Here is a 27,392-nt window from a genome sequence, read left to right on the forward strand (position 1 = left end):
CAAGGGGTGTTCGACGAAACTGGTTCTCATTTCGCGACCGTAAGAAGCCTGCGCGGAGCGTGTCGAGCGGAGGATCTTAATTTTCATCGCGACACTTTGACCGATGTCCTGATAATTACATCGTCGCGTAACTTTTTTACGATCAAAGCGAGGAACGCGATGGAGGAGCGTGATCACAGGCCGGCTGCGAGGGAAGAAATTCATAAAGGAAAGTGGAAAATCCCATTTCCCAGTAACGATGATAATTTCATTTCGGTGAGTGGTGAGAAAAGTAGGCTAACGCGATCAAAGTGTATAATCGCTGGATGTAGAATAGATATTAAGAATATGGGATCTTGAATTCCTCAAATGACACTCGATTATTCGAGTAATAAAAGATTACGAAGAACTCAGATGAAAAAGTATAACGAACCACACGCTATATAAATTAACAAAACACTATAATCAGAGTAGTTTAATTATATAAAATGAGAATTGCAGTTTAAAAAGGATCGAAACACTCTCCGTCCCTCTGTTCATTCTACACGCACCTATCTCCACCCCAGTTCGTCTCGCGCGATTCATTTTCTAATCTCGATCGGTGGAAGGAACGATTCCTCCCAGAGGCGGCGAATAAAACGAGGAAAAGTGGGAAGTTGACAACCGCCCGGGGATCCCTCCCATCTCTCGTTCAGGCCCATAGTAATCCGAGCCGACAATACACTTCTGAAATGCCTGCGTCTTCTATATTTTCATGGGGGGTGCGCACGCGCCAGTCTCTCCGACTTCCTGCCATCCGCCGCTCGCTTCCGCTATTTCACATTATGCTGTATGCACGCATCCCCCGCCCGTAGACGGGGTTGGCCCGTAGGAAACGCATCTGCACGCTCTCGTACGTATCCGCGCACGGGGGCACACCGTGGCCGAGGTCGAGACGCCCCGCGAGACAGATGCCGAGTCCTTGAACCCGTCCACACGTTTAAGGCTCGATGCGATTCGCGCTCCTACTTGTGCGGAGGATTTTTTCAAAATCTGCTCCTTTCAGCTCGCTTTATTAATTCGACTGGTATCGCTATAACGTTCTTTAACAAAATTTCTCTGTTAGACGCAGCGATCAGAATTAGCGAGGGTGCTATACAGTTCTAGTACAAAGATTTTTGTATCTTTTTCTTAGTCAGAATTAGCGAGGGTGCTACACAGTTCCAGTACAAAGATTATTTTGTATCCTTTTCTTAAACTGGAGATGCTTACTGAGATTAAGATTAAGGACTATATATTGCACAAATATATAGGAAGAATTAAAGAAAGAAAGGCTCGTTATGTTAAATGTTGTCGATAATACTGTTTAGATGGAATATTAAGTATAGAATGGAGTTTTGTATCGCTATACCGTTTTTTAACAGAATTTCTCTGTTAGACGCAGTGATCAGAATTAGCGAGGGTGCTGCACAGTTCCAGTACAAAGATTTTTGTATCTTTTTCTTAATCAGAATTAGCGAGGGTGCTACACAGTTCCAGTACAAACATTTTTGTATCGTTCTCGTAAACTGGGGATGATTAACTGAGATTAAGATTAAGGATTATATATTGTACAAGTATACAGAAAGAATTAAAGAAAGACAGACTCGTTATGTTAAATGTTGTCGATAATACTGGTTAGATAGAATATTAAATATAGAATGGAGTATTCATAGATTGGGTTAACTTGAATTTTTATATGTTCCTTAAGGAAGTTTTGTTAAAATAATGTCTCATAGATTTTATTGAAACTTCATTGTTGGATGTACAGAAGAGAGATTGTTTTAAATAATTGAGACATTTTAAAGAAGTCTCGTTCCAACAGTTCCATCGCTAATCGAATATTTGAAAACGGATTCCTAAGTCCTCTATCGAGAGGAGATACGACGTTCGTAAATCCTCCGTACAGAGATAAAAGATTAGTTAATCGCTGGAACAATACGATTCCTACAAACAAGAGCATTTAGAACCGTCGATACTTCCATTTACCTTCCAGGCCACGTTTATTTGCCGACGCAGCCACGAAACACACGGTCGAGGCACATCCTCGACCCGCTGCTTCGAGACAACGACAATGTTCGAAATAACTGGAGGAATCTTCGCGCGATCTACAGTATCAACAGTTTTATCCGTGTTATCTCGATCTTTTAAGAAAACGGACGCGGGGGACCGATCCGCTCGCTGTTGATTCGCGCGTCGCTGGCAGATGCGAGGGACTGTTAGCGTTCGAAGGGTACAGGATGTCTTTCGAAGTCGCGCGGATAGTCGCTCGACGGAATGCGGCACTAATTAAGCGGCTACGCGTGAAACGAGACGCGCGCTGCCGCGTCGATTCGCGAAGACACCTACGTGCAATTACGCCTGAGAATATGGTGCACGCGCACTTAATATAACGATCGCTTTATGGAGCCAGGTTTTAATGCGGTTTGATCATAAACCGCACAATGCTGGTAGCGAGGGAAGCGTAACGGTGATTCCGTGAACCTTGCGACCGTCTTAGCCGTTTTTGCTCGACGCTGTTCCTTACTGTTGATCCGCGGAGGGTGGAGAAAATGTTCGCACGCTGCGCGTCTTTTAGCTTCGCTCGAAATTTATTCTCTCGAGCCAAGTTTGAATATATTTAGAGCGCGATGGTATCTTGAGGGTTGAGTTTAAAGTTCGTTTGACTTTCGAGCACGGTGCGCGATGGTGGAAGTCTTTTGGTTTTATTTTTTACAGAATTTAGACACGATTTCATGCGTGCGATAGGTTCATGTGATGCTGCGGGATGAATTGAATGGAACAAAGTGGTTTTATCGAGAGCCTCAAAGATTAAAGGTACACTTAACGTAGAGAAAGGTAACGACTCGAATAACGCATATTTTAATGAGATAACAATTTCCTTGGGAACGTTAAATAAATTTTCTTCGTATCAAGTACTTGTTTCATTCACAGTGACATATCCAACCATTTTTCTTCCAACTCTTCTGTTTTTGACGATTAATATTTATGTTCTAAATAATTTATTGGAAGTATTAGTTTATTTTTAGTGCCGTTCTAGTACGTATACGTTCGATGGGAATTTTTGAATTAAAATAAAGGAAATGGACCATATGGAATCGAGGCATCGCGAATCGATCGAGTTCGCTTTCGTTTGCATTCACGACGCAGGATGTCATGCATCTTTAGATGCATCCTGTGGTGCATTTCACGCACAGCCGTACACAACGGCACACGTAGAAACAATGGGAGGCATAATTCAAACAGCGGTTCCCTATCGAAGCAAAGAGAGAAAAAATAAAAGCGAACGCACCCTTTCGTAACGTGGCGTTCGCTTATCCGTGCACGCTTTTGTGCTTGACAGCTTTTCCCACGCGGTGTTAGAAATCGTACGGTCGCCTCTTGATCGAGCCTCTTTTCATTAGGAATTTTACCAAGTAATGGTAATAAATTGCTCGCTTTCACGGTGGAACGGAGCTCGAGATTAACGAATACAATTCTAAAGAAATGCTCAATTTTTCTCTCGAGATGACGCGAGTACGAATCCTTCGAAAATACAAATTAGATAACTGTCAAATCGAGAGGAGAACCGCGTCAGCGTTGCGCAATTAACGCTGGCTAACTCGTATAATATTAATTTACGCTTCACCCGTCGCGCCCTTATGTTTTATTTAAATCCGCGGCGCGAGGAGTGCGATTGCACAAAAAGTGGACTGACGCGCAGTAGAAGACTAAGGCTCGGGTATGAAAATTCATGAGTGAATTATTGTTGAAGAGCGTACACAGTTACGCGGTCGGGTTAATGGGCACGCGTTCGCCGGTGTTCACGTGCATAGAACAATGGCACCGTTTTCAATGTTCGTGCACGCGTACGGCTGGAAACGCGATAATGGCCAGCCACGGGAAAACAGCTGGTTCGAACGAATTACCAGCCACTACACCGCTGTTTTATGCAATTATTCCGTAATTTCTTTTGCGCTGGCATTAGCTCTTAACCAGCCACTGTATTCTAATTGGACTTTTGCGATTAAACAGTCTGTCGTCGTGGCGAGCTGAAAGTACGCAACGCCGTGCCACGCTCGTTTGGAAGATGAGGTTTTAATTGATCCATCGTCGGCGTCTGTCGTATTGTAGTTAAGGAAGTGACTCGTTTAGAACAAAAATCTGAATTTCTATATCAATTTTCTATCTCCAGAGCTCATTTTCTATTTCTCAATATACATATTTCAAAATTCGAAGTCAATGGAAAACGTATTTTAGTACCAATAAGCGCTTCACTTACAGTTTCACGTTGCAATATGGCGTTCGTATGAAATTAAAATCATGCTGATCTTCCAAGAAAACATAATTTTTTATTTCCACCATCGTTTCAGCAAATTTGTGATAGTTTCGAATGAAAAATATTTTAATGAGTAATCGCGTGCACACCTGATTCAAGTAAATAATAAGAACGAGGAAAAAGGATCGTGGAAGTGTTTCGTGCGGTAGCTGGAAGAATCAGAGCGTTCCGAACAGGAAGTCGGTCCCGGTGGACGGCGATCGGGACGATCGAAAGTAAGTTCGACGTGGACCGGACAAACGGTTTCCGTTAGTCCACGTACGATCGTTACGCAAGAGGAACACCGGCCCGGATGAGAAGGATGTGCGAAAGGAAGCCGTAGCCACGCTGCTGTGAGCATATTTCCCATCCCCGGAGAACCTGACTCTTTGCTCGCTTCCTACTCCTCTCGCTACCATTTTGCCTTGCTGTTCCTCTGCGACTGATCGACAGTTACGTAAGGAACGAGCTTCGTTAATTGTTCAGGAACGAGCATCAAGAAACGCATTTAAAGATTCTTCTTTTTTTCTTTTAATTAATTTTGCTGTTCGAAGTTTCGATCATCGTGATATAAATCGTGTCTGTGGAATGCTTTTTGCTTTTATTGTCAAACGTTGAGGCGTCAGCACTCCGCTACAAAATTTAGGAAGATTTATAGGGACAGAAGTAATTTATTCTTTTAGTTTGATGCGTTACAAGGTTCGTTTCGATTCTTCTAAAAAATGCAACGTTGAGTAATATTTATATAACGGTTAAGTAATCGATGCATCCATCATTTTAATTAAACAACTTTATTTAATAAGTCCCATTAGAGTAGCTGAAAACTAGAAAATAATCAGGTTAGGTAACGATTATCTTGCCCGAGGGATCTTTTACTAACCCCTCTTCCCAATTTATATAACAGTCGATCCTCTCTAACTGTGTTTAATAATACGTCTCGAAAAGTCGTGGAAAGGTAACAGACGGATTAGAATTTGCTCTTGATGAATATTCATACGATTTCACGGTGGTATCTTCGGTGTAAATCACTGGCAGAGTGCGTAATATAATATTCGGCACGCACCTTGCACGCTCAACCTGTTTTCTTCCCATCCTCGAAGCTGGAAGGGGCGAGGGCCCGGGGTTTAAGGATCGGTAGACATCTTCTAAAGTGGCTGTACCGTGAAAACGAATGGGGTGAAAGCGTTGCTCGCGCGTTGATAGTCGCAGCCAGAAGGGGATGGTGGCCACCCCTCGTTAATGATGATCTAAAAATGGCTTCGATAAACACTGCCCCACGATGACCTCGCACGCGGAACGTTTCCCCCTTGCGGGTTTTTGATTTAACCTGTTGCTGTGTGAAAAGCAGGCCGTGCAAAAGAATTCCGCTGACGTGCCTACGGATAATTGCTATTTTCGATCCCACCTTGATACAACTAATTCCACGCTCGCCATCATTTTCTTCATTTGTGACAAAAAGAAAAAAAGGACGCGATCAAAATTATCCTGATTTTGTCCCAGTTAATGCTACTCTGTTTTAGTCGTCGTATTAAATGTACCATCGAGTTCCATACCGATAACCATCGATCCCGTTGAAGCGTGTCAACCTTGAGCCACGCTTCTTCGACCTCGACGCGTGCGAGCACGTCGAAGACGTGGCGCTCGACGACGTATCGGTTTCGAATAGGCAATTCTTGACGTCGATCGATCACACGCCGCTTTTCAATCGTTGTCGATCCAATTCCCGTCCTTAACGTCGTTTCCTCGTCGTCGTCGCCGGCTGGAAGCTGCACGCGCGTTCTCCCGATGTCGCGTCTTCATCCAGCGTCGCTGAGTGGCTCGCAAATTGAGTTTTCCGCCGGCTGGAGGCGTACAAGGACTCTCAGGACTGCAATGCGGCTTCCTGCGTGCAGCCTCACGCCGTGCGAGCCTCGCCTCCACCGTTTCCACCGTGTCCATCGACTTTAGCCACCTTCTCGCGTCTGTGCTGTGTAACTTCGTTTCAGATCATTACTGTCCACCGTTGTTGTTCTCCGTGGCCACGAATTCGATTTCTGGGTTGTCCTCGATGCTTTCGTGCGGACGCACTCCTTTTTCTATTACATCGTAGCTGTGTAATTAATCTATAGAGAAGGTGCGATTGGTTATATTCGATGAATAATAAAATATCGCGTGTTATTCGGAAAATTTGATCACGTGGGACGATATGTTTTGATTTGAATCATATGGGACACGTCGTGCGTGGAAATCACGATTCTTGATTGCTAGAAACGAATTGGAGGCTGCACCCTGGGATATTCTTTGGGAAAATTGGTAGAACGACGCGGAGAACGTGGGATACAAATAGCTGTGTTATTGTACGGATCCACAGCCCGCATTGACGTCATTTAGAGCAGATCTGGACATGCCATACAGCTTGGATAATTGAAATTTATATAACGAAAGGTATTACGAAAGGTAGCGTCTCTATAAGGGTACCTGTATACGATTGAGAAAGGCTACATTCAAATCTGACTAGAACCCCGATGATGCTCCCGCGTTCATTCAGACCACGTGGAACGTGTTTCAATGACATGATTAACGAGGTTTTTTTCCTGAAGCGAGAGGATCGACAGAAGAAAAGGGAAAGCGTCGTACGTAAAATGGCACTCTGATATCTCGCGATATTAAATTCAACGCGCGATACGTGATTGAAACTAAAGAAACTGGCTCTATCAAAAATAATAAAAACGAATTCGCACATTTTCTTACCCCTTCAATGCGAAGAAATGGTTCTCCAAGGATTATGGGACGCGTGGAGAGCCAGTTAGGAGCGAGAAATTGGAATTCGAAATACGGAGAATCAGCTGTACGCATAAATAAATCACGTTCCAAATGAGATATAAAAATGAACGGAATCGTTGGAGAACGTTCGCGATAACCATCAATGAGATCATCGACTCAGGCGGAACGTGCAATCACCGAAATCTTGCCCGTTTCTTGTCCAATTTCCTGTATCTCTTAACAACATCGTTGCTGCTCTGTCATGGGACCAGAAACGCGTCTCGAATCCCATGGAAACACGATATTTCTACGGTCGTACTCCGATCCTGTAACTCGAAATGGCAGGCCAAAACAAGCCGCGGCCGTCACGGTGAACAGCTCGAGTGCTCATTGCCTCGCTGATTCGAGCCAAGTGCGAATCATATTAATTGTATTGCAGGATGGGACTCCGTCGATTATCTACGTTTCGAAGTGGTAGTATCACTCTGAATTTAACTGGCAAAATAATAAAACTGGGGTAACCATTTTTTAAATAATTGCAACAAACATTCCACATTCCAAGTTTATTTAATTCTACACTACATTTGTGGACACTTTTCATGAATTTTTATAGAAATGGATAGGTCTTCAATTTAAAAAATTTTTCAAACGCATATCATTTTTAACTTTCATTTATTTACTGTTTCCTTTGTATACAAATAGTACAGGTACATTAATGACGGCGAATTTTAATCTTCGGTTGATCCATGTAATTAGATAATTATATAACCGCGCGTGTAATTATAGCGCGCAATCAGCATAAATTACTCGAAAAACGAAGGTTATTAATCACAAAGCGGTAATTAAACGGGAACAGGAGGAACAAGAATAAAACAGGTTACAACCAACTTTTACCTCATAAACCGCCCATAATTCTCGTAATATCTCGTATTATCTCGTTTCAACGTATAATAATTGAGTGCTAATGATCAGTGGCGGCATCCATTACGGCGTACCAGGGAAGAAAGTTTATTAAAGGGGAGGCTAAAGAAGGAGGGGGAGTGAAAAAAAAGGAATTGACGCCTTTATTTGGCCCGGCGTTTAATGACTCTCTTTAATCAGGAACAATTCGGCGGGTGCCAGGTCGCATCTGGTCCCTCGCGGCCGCTTTATCGAGGAGCCTCTGAATTCTACTTGCGATATCTCCCGCGCGCGCACTTCCTGCGCGATCTGCATTATTCATGATCGCGAGCCGTTGCCATTTGGACCGTTTTCAACGCGGAATGCCCGGCCCATGCTTCACCCGCGATGCTCCTACGGACTCTATTTACATATTTCCGTATCACTGGGGCGGATCGTAAGTTCCGCGGTATCACCGTGCTCCAGTTTCCTTCTCCCCGCCACGATGATGGATCGTCGAAACGTGAATAACCCGCGGAGCCATTCAACGACCGAGGACACGGTATAAAATCCGCGATCTATGCTGCCAATGCGTCATTCTTAACGCGGAATTGCGTGTCTGGAATTCTGCCCCGTCGTTAGCCGGTCTGCTCCGTTTTGTCTGTGCCATCGCGTTTGCCATTGAAGGGATTTAAACTGGACGATTCAAGCTATTGTCTTTTCTCCTATTTTTTCTCTGATATTAAATATCGAGCATTGAAGTGTATACAAAGTTATTTCAAAAGGAAATGGAACGATAAGTACACGAGCAACCCTTATTGGCATTCTTCGATTAGATAAAAGCGTTTCTACCAAATCTTCAAAGGTCTAACGTTTGCATAAGAATAATCTGAAATACACACGTGAGTTATATTAAAACACTTGCAAATATCCGTCAGAAGTCTGTATTACGCGCGCCCCACGTAACACCCGTACGAGTCATCGACACCAGGAAAAATCCATACCGCAGCGCGTCGCTCCGTCTGAACCGAAACCCGTGGTCGTGTGTCCGGCTCTCGAAAAACGGCTCTTCCTCCCCGATATGTCCAGAAGCGTGTGGGGTGGAAACAGGCAAAGAGAGAGAGAGAGAGAGAGAAAGAAGGAACGAACGAACGAAAGAAAAAAAAAAAAAAAACAAAGTAATCGCGTCTAGCAGGATCAATGCTCGGCGCAGTCGGCTCGCAGTTCGAATTTCCAACCCCGCGCGCGCGTCTCTCGGATCGAAAAGGCGGCAGAGTTCACCCTGGCCTCCCCGCGTTGGCGCACGGGGTGGCCCGGTGTGTCGCGGCCAGGTAAGGGGCAGCTGTCCACCAGGTGCCACTCTCCCCACTGTTCGTAGCCGCTGTCGCGAGGCGGACGACAGTGGGGGTAGCAGCGTCGCGATTGGCTGGTGGCTCGCGCGCGGCTCGGCGATACTCTGCCGCTCGCTCGACAAACAGTCAGTCGTCCCTGGCCGCTCGAGGGGTACGTAGGCGCCTCGTAGTCGCGCGTCGTCGCTTACGTCTGCCGTCTTCGTGTCACGCGGTTAGCGAGTCCTTCACCCTCCGTAACGGCAACATTCAGTCTCCCTCTGTTTCCCGTTCGAGATCGATAGAAGTGTGTGCCGACAGAAACAAGAATCCGCGAGTCGTATCTTCGTATCGTTCTCCTCACTCGCTTCGATATACACGTACACGCACCAAATATCGTCTCCCTTCGCATAAACGTGTACACCCTCGACTCTCGTTTACTACCCCGTGGCTGGACCGTATATACGTACAATCATAGACGTATAGAGCCACATCGTCCGCGGCAGTATACAGAATAACATCACAGTGTGCTCGATGTGCGACCAGTGAATCAGCCGGTGTTCCGTTCGCAACCACGCGAGATTCCGTCCGCCCCTCTGTCTAGCCGGGTACCGTTCCTCCCTCTCACCCACCGGGATCCTCACGGCTGCTCTCGTCACCTCGAGAGCACCACGGCTACATTTATGGGGGCGTCGTGCGCGGTCAAGGGCAGCAAGAGCCACCCCTGTCACTGCTGCAGCCACCTCGCCAGTCCCGGCGCGAGCGTGCAACAGCAGCAGCACCACCACCACCACCAACAGCCGCAGCAGCAGCAGCAGCAGCAGCATCACCACCACCGCCATCACCACCATCATCACGAGACGCACCACCAGCACCATCATCACCACCACCCCGCCGGGAAGCAACCGACCGGCGAGCTGCAGCCGCAGAACAACAACGGGGACTGCAACATACTGGCACCGCTGCGCAGCAAGATGAAGGTGTTGAAGAAGCTGAAACGCAAGATGGGCCTAGGTGAGCCACACCCCCTCCCCCACACGTTTTTACTTGTTATACGTAACGCACTGTTGCCTCGTTCTACGCTCTGTGTTTCTTTCTCCCGTTTTCCATCCCCATTTTCCGCGTAGTCCGCGCACGTTGCTCCACCGCGACTCAACCGGGCGAACGCTTTGCGATTGTGCGGTTGCTAGGCGGCCTATGCGCGACTCTGTCCAGCCCCGTGTTTTCACGGTTCGAACTGTCGATGTTTCTTGCGAGGATTTGTGTTTTCATTTTTGGGCTGGTTTGCTTGGCATTTTATTTGGGGGAGATCGATGCTAGATTTCTATCTTGTCTCTGATTTTTTTGGGGGGTTGATGGTTCGTTTGGATTTTGGAAAATTGCGCGTTTCGTTCCTGCTATGTTTACGTTGAGCGTAACGTTACGATGCTTGAATTTTAAATTAGTACACGGCGGATGTAATGTTATGGAAGTTGGTGTTGAAAGGTTAAGTGTATCGCGATAGAAAATTGCTTTTCCTCGTGTAGTACAGTAATTTGTTTCGTGTTGCTTTCAAAATTGTTCTCGACCGGTATTTTTCTAGAGTAATTTCGCTAAAAGGTTGTTAAGTAAGGCAGTCGCACGACTTAAATCGCAGAGCTTAAAGAACTGTCTCTCGTTGAAATTTGTAACATTCGTAAGTGGCAACGGAGATCAATAATAGTCGGATGTATATACGTTCACCAGAAGTTTTGTAATTGTTCCTCGTTCATTTTCATCGATACTAGTCCAGCGCCAAGTTCGAAGCATAAATATTTACTGTTTCTTAGAAATTTGGTAGGACTGATAACCTTCTTAAGCGAGTCGTCAATGTTCGTTTCAGTGCTTTGCAAAACTCTTTGGTACGTTACGAGATCAGGAATACAATTATTATATTCAAGATATAGTCTCTCAGAAAAGATATTTACTTTCGTCTCAATGCATAAATATCTCTTTTTACATTACGATATACTCGTATCTTTAACTTTGGAAAACGCTTGAATACCTTCCAAATTCATAATTACATTCCCTCCCCCAATATCCTCTATCTTGCCTCTATCATCTAATTTGTAACATTACATTATCTACCTGCGAACAATATTAACGCTTTTACACCCACCACGCTATTAACTCATCGTGGATATCATCTACGAGCGGATACATTCGCTCCAGTGATAATAACCAGGATAATTGCAAGCATATTACCAGTAACAATACAAACGGGTTAAAAACGCAACGAATCAAATTGCTACAACAAACACCAAACCGTACGAAACTGTAAGAAATCCGCTTTCTTCAAGTTTTTACTTCTCGATAAAAGTTAATAAGGTTAACACTCGCTAATTAGGATACCCACCGAAGCTACGCGAGGTTTCGAACTCGCGTTTCCTAAAAAAAAAAAAAAAATTCTTTGTTTCCACGAGAGAGCTACAAAAGTTTGAAGAACTCGTCGACGCACGTAAAATCCTCCCTCCGCATGTCGAACACGGCTATTGACCCATTACACGTCCGAGGCACACACGCTCGAGGGCCCATGCATCATCCTTACCGTAAGCAACGTTGACACAACTCGCGCAACCGAGGTCCACCGGTGAAATTAAGCTGGCCAGTAATTTCCTTATGGAGCCGGTCCTCGGCTCGTTCGGCTGGACACGAGGGGTGGCTTTTGTCGCTGCGCTAAAGGGAACGATGTTGTAACAGCGGCCACGAGTCTCACGCGTCTAACGTTCCTGTGTGGGTGCGCACCACCCTGCCCTCCGCTGCAAGTGCATCGCGCCACGAATAACGCCCACGCAACGGGGCTCGCGAGCAATTTTGCGCGATTCTCTCGTAAACCGTTGCAGGGGTAGCGACAGCCAACGGGGCGAGGAAAATTCACGGTGGACAGAGTCGATAGGGGGAGGAAAATGGGGTGCATAGAGGAAGGGTTGAACGGAGATTTCTCGATAAAAATAATACGAGCATTGCGTATGCCACAAAAGAAATTTTGTATAATTTTTTCTACCTATATGTTGTTATATATTTCGGATTTTTTTTTCAAAGCTGGCTGGAAAATGGAATTTTTCATTACTCTTGTGGAAGATTTGTATGGAAATCAATTGTTGGGGTCTTTTCTATAGCGCTGAAGCGATCGAATTTTTTTACTGCTCTCGTATAGGTTCTTTTATGTTTGAGAAATAGTTGAATGAGGAATTGTATATTTTTATTATGCGGTTAGGTAGATGGAATTTTGCATTGATTTTGCTAAAGTTTTATTTTGCGGTTTTTGTGAAAGGTTTTTCATGTTTGGTGTAGTGTTGAATAAAGCAAGTGCTGTGTTTTAAATTCTTTTGTTTTTTTGCAATGAAGAGAACGGAACTTTCTGGTATTTTTTTGAAGCTTTTGTATTGGGGATGGAGAAATCAAATGAAGATTACTGAAATGACGTGTACGTAAGATAAGATAATTTTCTGAAAATTCTAAGTTTGTGAAATAGTATTATAAAAGTAGTATTGTGAGGCTTCTATTGATTAGAGAAGTATGAAACATTTTACGTCCAACAATCATTGGGTTTTTCGAATCGTTGCTGTTATCATTTGTTTGCGATTCCGAATCTATATTCATCTAAGCCTTTTATCTTTACCAACGCCAACTCAGCAAAGTTTGCTTTCTCGTTTCGTAAAATCAAAGCCCAACTCGAATCAATCATGATAATTGAACAAAAAGTGGTCTCCTGTTTTTAATTAAACGTATGCATTCCTACCAGCAATTTTTTACGGAGCGTCCAACTTCAGTATCAATAACGCTTATTGCATAAGCGTTTTCATAAAACAACTGCGACCCAGTTTTCCGTGTGCACAGCAGTCGAGTTCGTTGGTCGTCGGAACATCTTCAAAGAAAAACGCGCGTTATTCTCGAGATGATATACAACTTTCTGTCTGCGATAAATTAAAAGCCTCCTCCTAAAATCGTTTGTCGGAACTCGCGTCACGCTTGTTACAGTTTAAATACATTTCGCTGTGCTTTTTACAATGTTCCTCCGCGCGTGCACGCGTCCTTCAATCAGAGTACATTGAACCAGCTGAAAAAATTGGGAATTGAAAACAAAAATTCTGATCGTTCCACTTCGAAATCTTCGTTGCAAATTTAGAAAAAATGCAAATGATTCTTTTTATAGTATCGTATTATAATTTTTTTTCAAACACATCTCTGTTATTTCGACTCGACGACGCAGCTGGGGGTGGTTTCTCTAATAAGCAGGCGGTTATTGTGCGTCGAACGCGTGAACGAGCTGCGATCAAAGGGGAGGGTTGAATAAGCGCGCGAATCACGCGCCACGAGATGAATAATTTAATTCGACCCGTTGATGACGACGCCTCGGAAGGTCGTTAGAAGGCTGGATGGCAGAAGAGGATCTCGCCTACAGGATCGTTAGCGGGCCAGCGCTGCTTCCTTTATTTTTAATCGCGGTTTTCCCACGTAACGTCGCGCGCGCGAAGTGAAAGGTTCCTCGTGATAGAATAAAAACACCGGTGACGCAGCGTCGAGCTACGAGCTACGCGTTTACTTAACTTAAGTAGCCAGCCAAGTTCGTTATCCTTGTGCCTTGTACCGTGCCAGTTGCGAGATATCGTTGTTGGCTTCCGCTCGATTTTTGGTGGACACTGCTGCTATCAAATTTGATATCGATAACACGACACCTTGATAGAAACAGAGAGTGTATTTGTGGTTCTATCGTGATTCGATGTCTTTACGTTTCGATAATTCACGAATAGCCCCTGATACTTTGCAATTTTGTATATTTGTTTTAGAAATTTAAAACAAATACAGTTGCTATGATATTTAATAACACGTGTCTTGCAATGTATAGTATGCAAGATATGGTTGCATCGTATGATTATTCGCGGATGTTGCAACGAGAATCGCAACAGAGTGCAACGCCCTTGGTCGCGTAATTCTGTCCCATGTCCTTTAACTTGAAACTGGAAAATCGAACTCGGTCAGACGACGGAAGCTTCGTAGCTGACTACGTGCCTTCTATTCTCGTCCTTCCACTTTCCCTTCCCTAATTTCGAGTTCAGCTCAGGGACACCTCGTCGTTCGTCGTGCATTCAGAGATATCGAAAAGGGGGAGGAACGCCGCGGGATACATCGAATAGAGAGTGAATCGTGTATTCTTAGCGGCTTTCACGATCCACTTTCGCATCTCGAGGACGTTAAAGATTGTCGGCTATTTCCGGAAAATCCGATAACCTATATGCTAGCTCGCTGTAAATACTCTGCCCGCTAATCACACCAAGGATGGATGCTTTATTAATACCTTCGTCCATTATCGGTGCATCAGAAGTATTCCACGCTTTCTTCGCTTTCTCCTTCTTCCTTTTTCGTTCACGAATCGCGACGGTCATCTCTTTTACTTCACGCGACATTGTTGTATATTTTAACAATTTAACAATTTAATTTCCACTATTTTAATTCATATCTGCATGTATAATTATTCGTACGAAATACGAACGCATTGGAAAATGTTGAATACTCGTATTGAATACCAGTCGTCGAAATCGATGTTCACTTTAAAACAAGAGACCTTTCCAGCATCGAGAACTCCTTGCTCGACCGTTTTGCGATACATCACAGGGACAGAGAAGTTCCTCAGCAACCCCAATATTAATATTCCATTACGATGGTCTCTGCTTCCGTCGAAGCAGAAGCGCAGGACCGCTTGGGACAATGGAACTGGGTCGTTGAAAGAGAGTCCTCCGGCTGGAGTCGTCATTTCCTCCGTTATTTTCGCGCACAACCGCCGTTCATCCCTCCCCTATTCCGTTTCCGTCGTTGCTCGACGAACAACGGGCCAGGTATCGCGCTTATCCGCGGCTCTGTCGACGACGGCCCTCGGATTTGTATCGTTTCGCCGTTGACCGACTTTCCCCCTCAATGGGTGATTTGCCAGTCGGACGAGAGACAAAACCAAAGGGACCCCGGCTTGGGCCTCGCTCGCGGTCCTCCTCCACCCTTCCGCCGTTTAATTTAAAGCCCCATTCTCTCTGCGCCGTGAAAAAAAAAACGATACTTGTTTGGAATACGCTCGTCGAGGCGATTTTGCTCTTTAAATAGAAATAATTTTGGGGTTTCCGGTGATTTTTCGTACTTTTTGTAGCTTGTTATATATTTTATACGTTGGAGATTATAAATCGTAAAGATTAGAAGGTGTGAGTTCTTTCGTGAGCAGGAATTAATTTAATATAATCACTCCATCGTTCATCGATCAAACTCGCGAATCAATTCGATAACGTTAATTACATAACGTCGCGATTCGACAGACTCATAGATCACCGCGTCTATCTAGCTCTCTGGAGCACCGCGATTGCACAAGCGTTTCGCGTCGATCAATTGCAACGAGTCCGAGCCGCAGACAACGGAACCGTAAAATCCGTCCCGGATACACAGAACAGCCCTTCGACTCGGCAACCGTGCAGGAATTAAGCAAGGACGCCTCAAAGAACCGTCTTCCCGCAACAGAACAGCAAAGACCGCGCGCGCTTCGTCCTCAGGCGTCGTCATCCCCAGTTATTTTCCAGCCGTCTGCTCCACTCTCCGTCGCGTTTATCCGCACGACTCCGTCACTGGATCCGTATCGTCGCGTTCCTCGTTGACCTCGTTTCCTCTCAATGGATGATTTGCCAGCGAGGAGGACGGAGACGGTCGCGCAGGCACAGAGCGAAGAGAATCAGCGCCCCTGGTACCCCTTTCGCGCCCGTCACCCTTCAACGTTTCCCTGGCGAGCACCCCGTTCTCATCAGATATCCGTTGTTCCCGGGGTCCGCGCGACGAGCCCTTTTCTAAGAACGCGCCCGCCCCCATTGTCGGCGACAGCTTTCGCCAAGTGGAAACTCTCGTCTCTCTCTCTCTCTCTGTCTTGGTCGTTCGTGCACGTCGACTGCCACCACCTTCTTTTTTTTTCCCTCCCAGCCAACTTTTGTCTTCTATCAGACCAGTCAGACGTCCCGCACCACCCCTGGTCCGTCGAGCGTGCCGCGCCACCGAATCTTTCACGAATTTCAGATGTAACAATGCACCCAAGGCGGACAAAGCCTGCGTCGGAGTCTGGGTCGCGGACGATTATTCGAGAAATCTCTCTCACTCTCTCCTTCTCTCCAGGTTGCAAACTGCGAACGAGCTCTCTCTCTCTTTCTCTGGTCTATGTTTTCGTCTGTTGTTTCGTGTTTTTTTCGTCTTTTTTTTGTGTTCTGTGGGTCATGTTGCGAGAGAGGCTGTCATGGATGGGGTTAGTTGCAAGGGTTGCGTTGTCGATGGGGTGAGGTGGTTCGAAATTTGTTTTTGGGTTATTAGCTTGACGCGTAGTCATTGTTAGGGGTGTCTTTTGGAAGATGTGTCCTGATGTTTCGTGAACAGTTTGTTCTTTTTTTTTTTTTTGTGCTTTGTGGATCGTGTTTGGGAAATGCTTCGACGATGCTTGGATTGTAAGGGTTGGATTATTAATAGAGCGACGAGATTTGAAATTTGTTTTGGGGTTATTGAGCTTGTATGCAATTTTTTTTTAAGTGTCATAAATAAAGGTATTAATGTTTGTATGAGAAATCAGGAATATAAAATGTTCCACGAACGTGATTTATGATTCGAGAACTGTAAACCGTTAGGTCGCCCCGTGATTTAGGTTGTATTTACAAAGGAGCCTTTATCCTACCTCATTACTCATTCACATTCCGTTCTAATCAATCGATCGAAATCTAGAACTATTTCCTCGATGATTCTTCAACCTCAGTGTTCCTCAACTTGTTTAATCAGAATGTTGTTCTAAAGAAATCTATCAAGATCAAAAATGGGTTAACGTTTATCGCACAATTTAGTGTACATATGTAAATTAATTAAAAATTAAGACAGCAACAAAGAATCGTCAACTCTCTATTTTTGTTCAGTTACAGAGGAAAGTGAAATGTAGACAGATTTCTCTTTTTGGTATAATTTTAGTATCAAACATTTGATCGAGATGAACTTTAATTTGAGGATCTCTGCAACGGACAGAGTAGTTTGCATATCACCGTTAGAATCTAAAAACTCCACGATCCTTCGATTCACAGCCGGGTTAAAGGTCGCAGCTGTTCCATTTTTCATCTCCTTTTTTTCCTTGCTCGAATGCGCGCCTCTACGTGTCAACAAGTTTTCCCTGACGGAGGGTGTTGAAGAGACCAACGCTGCGCGAGCGCCTTTTCGCGCGACACTTTGTGGGAGGTCTTTGAACCGTATTCCTTTAAACATTTTCAATCTAACGGACCCTGTTCACGTACATTCCACGATACATTACTCCCGTGCTTTTTCCTGCTCTTTTTTTTTTGAACCCACCTTTCTTGGTCGTATCGAAAAAAATCTGTTTCATTTGATGCTTCGTCACGGAACGAGGAAAAGTTTTTTGCCCTCCTCTCTGCATCAAGTTCGAGGAACGAGATTCTATTTTCATCCGTTGCCGGATCTGCGAACACTTTAAATCAATGTAGCTTAAAAATCAATAGAAACAGCTCACTTTTTATACAACATCGTATGATAGTTCTTCGTTTAAACTGTTGACTGAATTCAGAATTATCCTATATATAATATTATTTCATACTACAGAAGAATGAAGTGCTCTCTAAGACACCTGCACCTGCACAAAAGGCAGGCGTCTGCATCTCAGGGCGCAGCAAAGAATGCAGCCGGCGAAAATACCGAAAATTAACGCGGAGCCGTCCGGTCCGGTGACTCGAACGCCTGCACAGGCGGTGTCGCCGTCACCGAAAACTATGCTCCTCGATATACGTACACGTTCACGCGGACGGAACGCGATCGTCTGACGGAATTCGCGTCCGTCTCGACATCATTCTTCGTGGCTGGGCAGCTGTGCTGCCCGTGTACAGCCTCTCTGCCCCTCGTTCTTCTGCTGCTGCTGCTGTTGCTGTTACCCGTGCGAAACGGAGACGGACAAAAGGCGTACGGGTTCTCGTTTTTGCGCCCGTGCAAAGGGACTCTTCCGTGGCCCGCTCGAACAGCTGACGGAGCCTTTAAATTTTCGGCGCTAGGCCCTGGCTTTTTACCTGGGCTCACGTTGCGCTCACGATTCGCACGGCGCGGTCATTAGCCGGACAATAAACCCCGTGGAACGGGCTTACTTTCGATTTGGCTCGAGACGCGGGTGAATAGAAGTTGCGCGGTGGAAGAAAGAAAACCGTAGTCGACGGGGTGGACGTCGGAGGGGCGGATTCTCGATGCTGCGAGGGGATGCGAGAGATTTAGGATTCGACGAAACGGACGCAGGTCTCTTTTTTGCACGAGGTTGATTCAGACGCTGCTCGGTCGCGACTTTTCCTCTACCGTTTCGTCAGGATGGAATTTTTATGCGTCGTCCAATCCTGCGCTGACATTTGCAGACTGATTCATTCCGTGATTCAGTTGAGTCATATTTAAGGAAAAAAGGAGTCGGGTTTCTTATCCAGGTTTTAACCTCGTGTATCATATTTGCATTCTGGGTTATCTGCATCGTTAAGAAGTAACAATTAACATATCTATCGCATCGCATTGTTAGATAATACAATAGCAGACAAAATTATATAATTAAATATCGACATTAGACTCTCGATGTTGACAAATTCTATAAGAGCCAGTTAATATCGCTCGCATTTAACAAACGAGTACAAATTTGCACTGCGTGTCGATAAATTGGCTCGAATCATCCGTATCATCGCCGTCTTCGAGCAGAAATAAACAATTCGGGCATCCGAGAGGCGCATCAAGGTCCAAGCGCGCGGCTGAGCCAGTCCCTAGCTCTCGTCCCTCTTAAAACACGAGGAGGAACACGGTTCCCGGGATACCCGACGGGTTGTTCCACGCTCGTTCGCGGTTTCTCCTCCTCTTTTTGCCACGGTGAATCACTCGTCTACGGCAGAGATTCTCAGTTGGCGAGGGAGAACGCAGGTGGAGAGACGCGGATCGCAACACGTGCCCCGCGAACGGTCTCCTCTTTCGCGAGACGAGGAAAAAGGCCCCCGCGACTGCCGCGCAAGTGACTCACGGCGCCGTTTAAGGCCGAACCGGTGAGCTGTCCAGCGCCCTCCGCTCGTGACGAAATTCCAACGGACAACGAACGATCGTTGCGTAACCTCGAGTGTCGAACGAATCGATTTCGATTTAACAATAACCTGCCACAGCTCGAGCCGTGACTCTTGTTCGAGGCGCTCCAGTTTTTCTTCCATCCGCGCTGATGCTCTCACGAAATGGCTCTTCGAGGAGAGCTCGCGATTTTTTGCTTTGAATACGTTTCAACGTGGATGTCTGATTGTAATAGCGATTTTGACACGTTTGGCGGTTGTTCGTCGTTTCCTTTCTATTTAGATTCGATTTGACAGTTGTTAGTTAAAGATACAGCGGGTGTACCGTTAAATTCTGGCGATTTTTCGGTCACACTATTGAGCTTCGATCGTAAAATGTGTCGTACGGAGATAAGTATTGGCAAGAAGAGTGCGTGATATATGATATGAAACAAAATATGTAGTTTCGTTTAAAGAATACGGTGGTGGGATACGTATGCAGGGGGTAATGATGGGTTTCTTCGTGTAGTAAATTATTACGACAGCCTGAACGGGAAGTTCAACACGGGTCACAAGGCACTCAACGTGTTAAATGATAAAATACAAGCTCCTTTCATTTGTTTGGTCGATAAAAAACTTGACTCTTCGAGGCAGGTGACTACTGGTTGCTGCTGGAGTGCTATTCGCAGGAATTGATCCTCTGTTTACTCAATCGACACGTCTGAAGTTTTCATTGCCTCCGCCTCGCCATGAAAATTTGAAACGTCTCAGACAAGCAGAAAATCAATTCCTCCTCCCATGTTTCGATTCGCAAACAACAAAAATCTACAATACTACTTATTGCACTGTTGAACACTCGTTGCAACATTCTGAAGCCTTGGAACATCCAAAATAATTCCAATTCAAATTGAGGTAAAAAGAAAAGAAGAGATACGCCCAATTTCATCTACCACAATCAAAACTAAAGGAGGGAACGCATTTTCGCGAGCGTTTTCACAAGCTCATCACGAGCCACAGCCATCAGGGCCTCGGCAATCCCATCGCGAAGGATCTTTGCCTGCGTCACGAGGAACGAGAAAAAGAAGAAGAAGAAGAAGAAGAAGCCAGCCAGCCAGCTTCCTCGAGCAGCCCGATCACTGACCGTCCTCACTGACTGGGCCCAGCGTTAGTGTGCGCTCGCACCCATCCACCCACTTTCCGCTCTACCAGTGACGTCACGGCACCGCGAATGAAACCCGTCTTTGTTCCCACAAGCGTTTCGCGAACCGGTTTGCCGATGGTTCCGCGTGCCCCGTCAGCTGGCAGGACCGTTTAATCGGTCAGGACCATTCTCATTTTAAAGGATCGCCAGTTCCCGTATTCTTAGCCTAGAGGCGTCCATTCATGGCGTCGAAACGGTCTCTGAAGCTTCCTGTCGCGGATCTAGATAAGGACGAGCTGTAATTGCTGGCTATTCGTTGACTAAAGTTTGGGTTTTAGATGGATTTGCGGATCTGTAGGAGGAAGTACGGTTGTAGATATAGCGAAGTTAAATTTTAATCACGCGCGATGCACACTCGTTTGTTTCGATGGATTTGCGAATCTGTAGGAAGAAGTACGATTGTAAAGATAGCGAAGTTAAATTTGAATAATGCACGATGCACGTTTTATATTCTTATGCATATTTCTGTACGCGTGAATGGAAAAACATTTCTTGGAACCAGAGATATCGTTTTTTAAGGAACGCTGTCTTCTCGAATTTAAGTCGAAGAATTATCGGTTACGATCTAATCCAATTTCGAAAGTTCTAGCGTTGTGCACAGAATGTACCGTACGGTGGTTTGTCAGTTTTTCGAGCTCCCTGCGCGGGAGATACGCAGACCGGAAACGAGACTGAATCACAGGCCGGAAACTCGCGTCATCTGCGCAACCTACCTGAACCATATCGCGGAAGAGGTTTTCACGAACGATCTGCCAGCTTTTCTTCCTGCTTTCCTTTGTCTGGAACTCGCATGCGAGAAACAGTCTGCCACGTTGGTTTACTCGAACGCAGCTGCGATATTATCAAATTCCGTTCATTGCACACCGTTATCACGTAAACTGCTTGCACTTATGCAAATTCCGATTTACGCTGTTTAAAATGTGAAATGCAAATTGCAATTTCGTTGCACGCTTTACATACTTTGTATACTCTTGCACACGAAAATGCGAGCTCTAATTACCACGCGCTAAAAGCTACTTAGATAACGATATTCAACATGCTGAACGATCGATACACAGAAGGACACTGAAAATGAAAGTTTACGTACACGTGCGCTGAAATTCATCGGCACGAAGAACTCGTTCATCCGCCATTGAGAATACACGCGTCATAGAATCACCTAGAATCGAAGAAAAGAAGAGGAAGAACGCGAGGGAGATTGCACGCGATATCCAAGGAAGCCCCTGAATCGAGAGTGGCCACGGAAACAAGGCGCGTGAACACCCCAGCACGTGCAGGTTCGACGAGGTGGCGCAGCCGGAAGTCGTGGCCACTTAATGGCCTGCGACTCGCTGATACCAGCGAGCCTCGTACGCGCACTTGCCTACGCACGTGCCCGTGGAAATTCGTGAGTTCACCCAGACGAGACGCGCTCACCTCGATTCGAGCTTTTTATACTCACGATCCACCTGAAAATCTCTTAATCGTCTCTGTGTCTAGCCTTCGAAGCTGAAACTTCGAAGACTTTCGAACGAAGCTGAAGAAATTTATTCTGAATTGCTGCTTTCTGAGAACGTGGATCTGGATTGCAATTCTTTAGTGCAAACTGCAGCGCGGTTGATTAAAGATTTTCGTACGTAGAAGTGTCCGAGAGCTTCTAAAAGAGAAAGAAGAGCTGTTAAAGGGCGTCTATTTAATCCTGCTGTCGTTCGAACGCGTTCCTCCGTCGTGCAAAATGAATTTCGATCGTCGAAACGGGTCGACAGCTGACTCGGAGGGCGGCAGCCTCCGTTCGAACATCTGTCGTCGATGGAAGTGCTTCCAGAAGAAACGAGGAACGAGCCGGGAGAGCTTTCGAGTAGTTCATTCGGTAACGATTAGTAACCCCCGTTTCTCGGCGGACCCTTCAGCCGAAGGGGTGGAACGATCTCGAGTCCTCGAGGAATATATTTATTCCGTCGAGGAACTCGCTCCTCCTTTGGGAAAGCGGAAGCAGCTTGTTAATATTCCTGACAGATTAGTTTGGTCATCAATTCGAGGGAATTTACGGTGAAACAAATATAAAAGGAAATTCAAATTTTCTAAATCACAAGATAGAAATTATAAAATAATTTCTAAGTTCCTCTAAAAACTAAATTATCTAGTAAATCAAAGTAATAGCAACAGCAGTGCTTCGAAAGTACTTCCGACTAACCTCTATTATAAAATCGTACACTGCAAAATAAACAGTGCGAATTAATTCTACGTACTCGGAACGAACAACTGCTAAAGAAGAAAAAAAAAAAAAAATGAAGACACGGGAAAACGAGAGTTTCGCAACAAAACCGTGGCGAGAGAGCAGGATTACAAAGGCTGTGCCACGGATCCATTTGATCGCGAGCGTTTCCCTAAGAACGCACTCTCCTCCCTCTCGTCATCTCGGTTGTCTGAGGGGACGGAGAACCCTCGTCGAGATTTATCGAGGCTGCCCCTTTAAGGTTTCCTTTTTCTCCGCGGATGCTCCACTGCGCCCGGGAGCATTCGCCGCGCTTTTAATGGAACAAACGCCGAGAGACACCGAGGCGAAGCCATTTCTCAACCCGCGAGTACCCCGTCTGGTAGCTACCGGGCTTCTGCCTATCAATTCCCACAATGCCGTTGTTCCGCGATAAATTCGTGTCAGACGATGCCCTCTTCTTCGACGCGGAATAATTTTGCAGTCCAGCCGCGGAGACGCGCGGCGTCGACTCGCTTTGCTCGCCATCAGCCAACGCTAATCTCCTCTCGAACGATCGAAGTGATAAAACACCGACTAATCGAATTTAGCCCCGTTTATTTGTTCGAGAAACGAGGGGGCGCGTCGAACCTGGTTTCTGTCCCGCGAAGTGGGTTTAAAGAAGCAATACCCTCGCGCTTGGTCGAGAATGAGTTTGAGGAAAGGTTGATGAACAGTTCAGTCGACGCAGACGCGAGACGAATCGCGCGAGGGTTCCCCAGTTCGCCTCGCTCTTTCTTGGTCTTCGTCCAATTTATTCCGACAATTTGTTCTGTTCTACGTTCGTACAGTGGATATAAGTTGTCGCAATTTTTCTTACCGCATCGATCGTGCTTAAAAAATTCGTTGGATATTCTAAACTTTTTTCGTTCAAATCGCTTTAGAGATCATACATTCTCAGCTTACAAAATTCGCGAAATCTTGATGGTTTGAATAATTATCTTCCATTGTTGTTCGTTCGTCGAGCGACAAATTTATTTTCGAACCCTTGCTCGACTCGTTGGAGGACCAGCCGGGATGAATCACTTCTTCCGCGCGAAGTTAGTTACCACTGGGGACAATGGTCCTTTCAACCCTCGATTCTGACTTTTTTTAAGGGATGTCCCTTCGCGTATTACTCCAGGGAACGCCACAACGGAGCCTCTAGACTTTAATGGAACAAATGTTGCGAAACCGCAGATCGAAGTCGTGGCTCGCGAGCGGGGAGCCAGTCGAACGGTGACGGCGGTTTTTTTTTTTACAGCTCGCCAGATCTGGATGGCCTCTTCGAGAGCACTCCCTTTCTGTTTGTCCGCCGTTCTGTGCGAGCTGTTGCAGAGGAAGAATGGGACCGTCCGTGTAGTTGTTTCAGCGGCTATAATTAAATTTATCGGAGTAGAAAATATGTAATCGGTTCGAGACCGCGGAGTTTGAACGGGGGAGTTATTTTAAGCTCGTCGAGGTTTTGTTCTTCTTTTTTTCAGGACGATAAGGGGTGGAAAATGTCGGTTCGTTGTTCGAGCTGTTCCTATTTATTTCTGACGTATTTTTAATGGCTCCTCGATATTAAAATTTGTTACTCGGAATGCAATATTTTGCAAACGAAGCTAGATTTCTCGATTTACATGTTTCTTAATTGAGAATTCGAAGAGTTCTGAACTAGATTCGAATGGTTTCGTCTGCTTCGAATTTCACTTTTATATTACTTTCTCGAGCTGACTAGATTCTTCATTTGGAAAGTCGTGCATACATATCGCGAGGTACACCTTGAAATTTGTCTGCGAGTGAGTTTCAGCTTGGATTCTCGATTAAAATCTGATCAGCGACGAGCGTTAATTATGTAGCTTAAGTTGCCAGTCCTGCAGATGCTTCAAAGATACGCAGAAGCACGAGTATATTTATTGTATCACGCGTATGGTACGCGGTTATGTTGAATTATTCATTCCATCAGATTAAAAACGGTAGGTGTGTGCATACAGCGGATCCAAGTACCTTCGAGAGCATCGCGCGGTTTTCCATATGTACAGGAAAAGCCGATGCTATCGACCGGTTAGAAACCTTCAGATTTTCCGCATGCGTGCCTTCACAATGGACCATTAAAAACAAAAAATGGAGTTTGCTCCGTTGCGCTGTTCCTTCTTGCGAATACACAAAAACCAGATGAAAGATTAGAACGTACTCCATATTCAAATTTCGTACACGAACTAAGTAACAATATAATCATCCCTCGAAGTTACGACCAGTACTCAAACACATTACACGCACCTATATTTCTTCCTTATCAAAAAAAATTAATCAAAGTAACTACTAACTATTTAAAAAACAACTTCCATCAGAATACAAGAAAAGATAAATTCCCATTCGAATGTGTAACATGCATGCAAGTATTTAAAAAAAAAAACGAATAAGTAACAATGTAATCATCCCTCGAAGTTACGACCAGTACTCAAACACATTACACGTACCTATATTTCTTTTTTATCAAGAAAGATAAATCAAAGTAGCTATTAATAATTTAAAAAACAACTTCCATCAGAGTACAAAAAAAGATAAATTCCCATTCGAGTGTGTGACATACATGCAAGTATCTCAAAAAAAACGAACGTCAGACGATTACACGATAATTACAATTAAAAGTAGACGAAGCAAGGGTCCTTCTTCGACGCTGATCACCGGAAGTGACTCGAATTCTGAGACAGCTTCCCATTACCCATGTCTCGCCCACCTCGCGAAACATTGGTACGGGCGAAACGTCGCAGCCCACGCTCAATTGGGCCCCTCGTGGCGCCTGGCCCGACGGCCAGCGTCCACCAACGGGCAGATGATTTAATTGTCGCGTGTCAGGGTTCAAACGTCGGCGAACGTGCGATCGGTGGCTACTGTGCGCACTCCTCTGCTGGCCAACCCGCCCACGCCGACGACGGGGTCACCGTCGTCGACGTTATCGTTTCTAATCGCAGGAAGCTCGCGGGAACGGCTGTAATTGCGGCAATTAGCCAGGCCCCGGTGCCGAGGAACCTCGCTAATTGCTAATTGCATCGCGAGAATTAGCGACTTCTTGCGCGCCACTGCTTCTCGCTCGCGTTTGCTCGATGACGAATGGACTGCTTGGTCGGGGTTCTTTGGTGGCTGTGGGGGTTGGTTCGAAGAGGTGTGAAGGATGGCTGGTGAACAAGTTATGGTGCTCGATTGTTACCACTGTGGGGTGGTAGGGTCGGGTGCGGACGAAATGGGGTATGTGGTTGGTGTTATTGTAGCGTTAGCTGTGCAAAGTGCCATTGTTATCGTGTAAACACTGTTTTCTTTCCTTGTTTTTATCTAGTAAAGAAAGAGATATTCCACAATATGTTAAATTTTTAAGTATTATATTTAACATACGAACGGTGTATTTCTAATTTTTCGTTGGTTTGCATTTACCTTGACGAACATTGGGTAATAAATTTCTCTGCAATTACGATAAACGAAAATTAGAGTTTCTTGAAACTTTTTTATCTCAGTTTATGTAATTATTGTATATCGACAGGGGAATGAATTACACTGGGAGAAATGAAGGGAAAGGTGCGGATAGAAAGCAGTTTCGTGGTTGAATGGAAGCGATAGGGAGTTATAAATCGGCATCCGTGAATCGTTGTACACAAATCGAGCGTAATCTTCAGAAATAACTCACCCCCCGTGCTGAGTATTTATTTTCGCTTATATTGGCCAGAAAAGTCACGTCAGACTCGTTCTCGGACAGCAATATCTACCCGATTTGCTTTTGCTCGAAGACAAGTTTCCTGTTTTCGATGGCTGCTGGAAGCTGTTCGATTTCGGATCGGGAATTTATTCACCGTCCATGACGATAGACGGTTCGAGTAACACGGTTCGTGTACAGATCATCGGAATTCCAAAATATTCTAGCGCACCGTGTATTTTGATAACGCTCAAGGCTGCGGTTTATGGACAGCTGGTTACGTTTGTACGAATGTACCTTCGTTCGCTATGAATAAGAAATTTAACCGAATTCGCACGAAGTACGCGAAATCCACTGATTCACGTTGAAAAAGAATTGTAACACTGCTTACGGAAAAGTATAAATTCGTAGATAAAAATTATTATTGGTTTCAGTTTCGATTCTTTCACGCGATATTTAAATGAACAGCAATAAATAATTAGTGCACCCAGAGATACGATTTACTAACTGTTAGCTTTGAAAGCGTAAACGGATTTGACGGTGAAATGAACCAGCGTTACGGATCTATTCGCAGTCCATTAGCTTGTGCTTCAAAAGCACGCTTGATTGCTGAAAAATAAACATGAAGCACTGTCAAAAATTCAGCCACTATTTTTAATCGTTTTAATATCGTTTATTAACACCTTGCAAAATTAATCATTAGAAAACCGTGTATTTCTTCGATCATCCAACTAATCTTTCGACTTCGCAACTCCAGCATGCTTAAAAAATGCATAACCTTAAAGATCGATGTTTGATATTTAAAAATACGAACTCGTATCAATATTCGCGGTGTAGAGATGAATGTTCGAGGTAGTCGAAGCAAGTAGCCCAGCCAGAGAGGCTGAGAACCACGGTGAACCATTGACCCCCGCGTAAACCGAGAAAGTTCCCCGTTGAACACGGCACAACGAGAGCAATAGACGTTGGATGAGTAAAAGACGTTAA

At 45.1% G+C, this 27,392-nt stretch overlaps 1 protein-coding gene across 3 annotated transcripts in view; it reads left to right on the plus strand.

Moving 5' to 3' along the window:
• Positions 1–27,392, plus strand: part of Neur (E3 ubiquitin-protein ligase neur) — an 85,112-nt gene that overhangs the window by 35,902 nt on the left and 21,818 nt on the right. Inside the window, exon 1 of one of the 3 annotated variants that reach the window (XM_076902264.1) lies at positions 9,872–10,257. The exons of the other annotated variants lie outside the window; for them this stretch is intronic. Within the exon in view, the coding sequence (XP_076758379.1) occupies positions 9,927–10,257 (331 nt within the window). The 5' untranslated portion in view covers positions 9,872–9,926. Of the gene's footprint in view, positions 1–9,871; positions 10,258–27,392 lie in introns of those variants that run through there. 3 annotated transcript variants of the gene reach the window in all.

This window comes from Xylocopa sonorina, chromosome 10 (assembly GCF_050948175.1).
Source record: "Xylocopa sonorina isolate GNS202 chromosome 10, iyXylSono1_principal, whole genome shotgun sequence".
Taxonomy (NCBI): domain Eukaryota; kingdom Metazoa; phylum Arthropoda; class Insecta; order Hymenoptera; family Apidae; genus Xylocopa; species Xylocopa sonorina.